This window comes from Ceratina calcarata, unplaced genomic scaffold (genome assembly GCF_001652005.2).
Source record: "Ceratina calcarata isolate Rehan_Ccalc_2016 unplaced genomic scaffold, ASM165200v1 scaffold364.2, whole genome shotgun sequence".
Taxonomy (NCBI): domain Eukaryota; kingdom Metazoa; phylum Arthropoda; class Insecta; order Hymenoptera; family Apidae; genus Ceratina; species Ceratina calcarata.
In genome coordinates, this window is record NW_017159462.1 from 45,413 (window position 1) to 50,213 (window position 4,801).

General features: G+C 39.5%; 1 protein-coding gene across 2 annotated transcripts in view; it reads left to right on the forward strand.

Moving 5' to 3' along the window:
* Positions 1 to 3,735: 3,735 nt before the first annotated feature.
* The window catches only part of LOC108625554 (ankyrin repeat domain-containing protein 12), a 13,601-nt gene continuing 12,535 nt past the window's right edge, over positions 3,736 to 4,801 (forward strand). Inside the window, exons 1-2 of one of the 2 annotated variants that reach the window (XM_018025651.2) lie at positions 3,736 to 4,289; positions 4,375 to 4,653. In XM_018025651.2, coding sequence (XP_017881140.1) covers positions 4,626 to 4,653 — 28 coding nt within the window. In that variant the 5' untranslated portion in view covers positions 3,736 to 4,289; positions 4,375 to 4,625. Of the gene's footprint in view, positions 4,290 to 4,374; positions 4,654 to 4,696; positions 4,742 to 4,801 lie in introns of those variants that run through there. The other variant, XM_026814060.1, reaches the window with a different exon arrangement.

The following is a 4,801-nucleotide window of genomic DNA, read 5'->3' on the forward strand; positions in this document are numbered from 1 at the left end:
CGGTTCATTCTTGTATGTAGAGACTCTCGTCGATAAATGAAAGCGACGGTGCATGACCTTCCTAAACGTCAGGAACTCAGCAGGTCCGGGTTCAGTCATATACAATCTATCTCCGTTTCCGTTCCTCGGCTACCCTTTCTCTTTCGTATTTCGTTTCAGTACCCTTTAAGCTTAGAGAAACAGATAAAACGATAAAGAAAGAAGTTTCTTATTATTAATAAGTTTGTTATTATTATTGTTATTGTTGTTGTTATATGGGCAGATATTTTCAGAGACAGTCTGTCGATCACTTTCGCTTTTAGCTGCAGCGTATCTTGCTTAGTATAGGTATATAACTATTGTATAATAGTCCACCCGGATCCCGGGAAAATGGAAACTATTCCACGCGCGAAGGTCGAATTTAAATGGTGCCCTAGGACATGCCCTGTACAATCGTGCGAACCGGTGACTCGTTATCCGAATTAAACTCGCACCTATGTATGTACACCGGGATAATGCCTACCGCGAGTTTAAGATGTCTAATAGAGTATTCACATCCGACAAGTCTTCCCCACCCCCCCTCCCCCTCCATCGATAGTCGGAACACGACATCCTTGTTGTTCATGGCTTGAAGAGGGATGAAACGTCCAGCAGTGTTAAGCTCTGGAGGGGTAGCAGACAACTCTCGTACAGATCAATACTCGAGACAGGGCCGCACTGTTCCCTATCATTTTTCACCTCCAACTGCTCGCTCCCCGATTTAAGATTCTCAGTATTCAGTACTTTCGAGACTGATAGAATAATGTTTCAAATCCCATTCATCAATCCTCGTGTATCACTTTTAATAAGACACAATTAATTCATTTCATCAATTCTGCCGATATGAAAATTTATATATACAATTATGAAACAAATTTATATCGTGGTGTGAAAAATGTACCATATATGACATTTGTACTGCATATTCCACTTTGAAATCGAATTAAGAAAAAGGAAAAACAGAAATTAGTACAATAGAATCTCTGTTCAGTATTTTTGGTGTTTAATTTCCACTGTTCTAGTGTATGGAATTTAATAAAAAAAATTCACAGAATTACTTCTAAACGAGTAGTATAAGAATTTTTTCAAATCGATCCATCGATTGTTCATATTAAGGATGTATTGGCTATACAGTCAATTCCAAAAGATTACGCACTTTAGAAACGCATTTTTTAAAAAGAAATCAGACGTCGGAAGAACANTTCGTCAGTGTCAATACTTAATTGGATATTTCCTTTTATACTTTTTAGCACGGAAATGCGTTTTTCTAAGGTACATAAACTTTTGGGATTGACTGTATGGCCAATACATCCTTAAGAGAAATTCATAAAATTTACAAATTGTCAATTAATTCACAAAATGGAGCTTCTACTTTATTATGTTTTATCTAAGGAATAAATGCAGAAAAAGATATACGTAGGTTGGACCCTGTTTTTCAATAAATATATATACTAAAAGGAAAGAAGATATTTAATACAGTTTTATTAGATAGTTAGATACAAGTGTAATGCAATTAAACCAAGCTTTCGTAGTGTCGAGGAAACAAGGCTGTAAATACTAAATACATCCATACATACAATCGGGCGTCGCCCATGTCTTTAAAGCAGATAGACCACTTGTAGACTCACAACTAACGAGTTTGTTTATCACGACAGCGGTTTCAAATTTACTCAATGGACACTCTGTATATACAAGAATAACATTTTTCTTTCTGGCAATTTATTTATTTAACTCGTTACTGTTTGCATGGATGATTTGCGAAATTTGCGAGTGCCATTCTTTCGCACAATCCTTCAAAAATCGTCACATCACCCTCGTCTCTACTCTGCTGTTCAGGAGGCCCTTGAAACGCAGAAAAGCATGTTTACGTGCAAGAATCCAGGAGACAGCCTGAGTTCTTTAATGACTTCGCTAAAAATTTTCCAAATCATTCCCCTGAATTTAAACGAAACACAGAATATCCTTAAAGTGGACTACAGATTTTAAGATATCTCAAGCTGATCGTTAACAACGCAGTAACACTTTGCCATATTGCCCAAATTTAGGTAACGCATAAAGTTTTCAATAGGCTGTGATACCCGGATCAGGGTGATCGATGCATTCGCTGGTATTTGGCTGCGACATTTCAAAGATACAGGCTAATAAAATAGACTGCGATATTTCGAAGGACATAAAATATGAAAATATAAGAAATTGTTTAATTGAAAGGAGTATTTTGTTTGTCAGTCAAGGTAGTAATCGTTCTCAAGTCAAACTCACGTTTAGCATAGACGAATGTGAAATTACAAGACGATTTACAAGAGCGAAACGATATTTTCTATGAGTATATAAGAAGTTCATTACAGTCAAGTTCTCCTTTATTGTTTGTATCCAACAATTAATAATTCAACAATCCAGTTAGCGATTTTATTGAATCGTGAGAAATAGTTGGCTATTAGTATGAGTATATTGCACATGCATTTCTAGTGTGACACAAGTCAAAAACCTGTTGACTTATCACCATACAAGAATTGGGTAAACAAAGACAATCGCGGGAATCACGTTAGTATATCCACTTTAAGATAAACCTATCATGTGCGTAAATACTCAGAAAGCATGTCTCGTCCCTTTTCGCGTTCGTCAGTAAGCCACATGACTGACTAGGTCCTTCTCCCGTCCTATGCCACCAGTCTCTTCTACCGTATCCCGTTTTCACTTTTCTAACAAGTCAACACTTGTCTTTGTTCCCCGCTTCCTGTTTCCTTTCATCTTATATCCAATTCGCTCGTATCTCGTCGCCTCATGAATGCGTCGACCGCCACGTCGCGTCGAGTCGCTATCGCTTGTTTTAAGTATCTGACGTTCCTGGAGGGCTTGTTTTCCTTCTTGCCGAATCCATCACGCTTTTCGGAGACGCGAACGGCTATCTTGATTTATTACACTGCCGATTCATCAATTTGCGAAACCAGTCGTTGATCGACGAAATATTTTGTTAAAATGAACAAATATATCAGAGATTTATTAATTATTGGAGATTAATATTCATTAAACACATATAAGGGAAAGTTGCTCGCAATCATATGTCTCGTAATATTATCTCTCGTATAATCATCGATTAAGTTTGTCGAAGCTTAGTAAAATATTCTAAATAATACATTTCTTACAAATAGATTTAAAACTTAGTTTGCATTAATTGGATCCTGGTAAAACTTTAGTTAACATTTTTCTGTTGGCAGCACTTCAATCGTTGATTAAGTTACTCTTACGCGTGCTCTTACGTTAACTTGGTGAAAGTAGCCCTAGGCCCTAGAAGTATAAACGTCTAAACTGAACTAAAAATAAAATCCAACATAAACTCATTTCATTTATTACCACCCTCCAATCGAATTACGAAATCCCACATTGTCCCTGATAATTTTTCGAGTGACATCTAATAGCCTCAAGCCTGGCAATTACGAACGGTTCTGCTACCGTATTTCCTATAATTGTATTCTCGTTGCACACAAACGAAATGCAGTGCGTCTCTGCGTCACGTAAAGCGCAGGATCGAAGCGTCGTCGACGGTACTCACTCGTTCCCAATTGGTAGAAAAGATCGTCGACGGCTTTTTCGGTGGTGGGGGAGACTCGGGGAAAGACGGAGCCAATCGTCGCACGTAGCGACGCAACATGGCCTCCAGTTCGCGAGGGGCCGTGTTCGCGTGCACGTCGAGCGCGTACGCATACGAGCTATCCCCCGGCGGACCGCTAGATGTCACCTTAACCCGCTTTGAATAGTCAAAACCGGCGTGACAATTAGAGAAAAAAAAGGGGAAACCAAAGGAGCCTGTTTATCCCGACGAACAAACAGGGTGAAAAAAGCGAAATAAAAAAAAAACAAGAATCGAATACCTCGATACAATTTTTGAGAAAAATTGTGAGACTCGAAAAGACTTAGTGCTGCCATTAATATCGAGCTTTTATGGGACACCGGAAACGATGATAACCCCGTCCATCACGTTTCGGTGCATCGAAACCCTTGCCGGAACTTACGGAATCGAAACTCTCGGCGGAACCCCTATATTCGCAAACGAAGTCGATTTTGGCCAATAACTTACCGCTTAATCACGTGTGTGTTCTCGCAAGACTGTATCAACGAAACGGTGTAGGCGATTTAGACTGGTGCTATTAAGAAAAGTGTTCCAAATAAACTAAGCCCTTATAAATGGAATTAATTACTTAAGTCCCTCGAAATATCGACCAATGCGAAAACGTTTTTTATCAAAGTATTTCAAACTCCATTTTTTCTATTTTGTGAGTTGTACTTTTATCATTGCTCAAACCATTCTTACGGAAGTATGAAATATTTTAATTTCTCTTGGTTTCTTTGCGAACGTAGAAATTACAGGTGTGAGTTCGCCCGATGAGAGTGCGACAGCTGCGTCCGATAGTCCACGCTCCCCGGCCGAAGCGAGCGCAACAGCGCCGTCGAACGAACAACGAGAAGAAGAGCAGCAGGAACAACAGGAACAAGAGGTTTGTCACCATTCCCAGCTCCAACAACAACAGCAGCAGCAGCAGCAACGCACGAGCGGAAGTGCGCCGACCGCTGCACCGCACGTTGTTGAGGACAGTGGAGCCCCCTGTGAGATGCGGAGAACACCACCGCAGAATAAAGGTAAGACACAAATTGCAGTTTGTATGCTTTGTATGTAGTCCGCTGCTGCACACACTTCTGCCCACATCTTATCAATTTGTCTGGTTTGGTACGTTTTTCTTTATTCTTTTTCCTATTTTTTTTATCCAATTCTATACAATTTCTATAC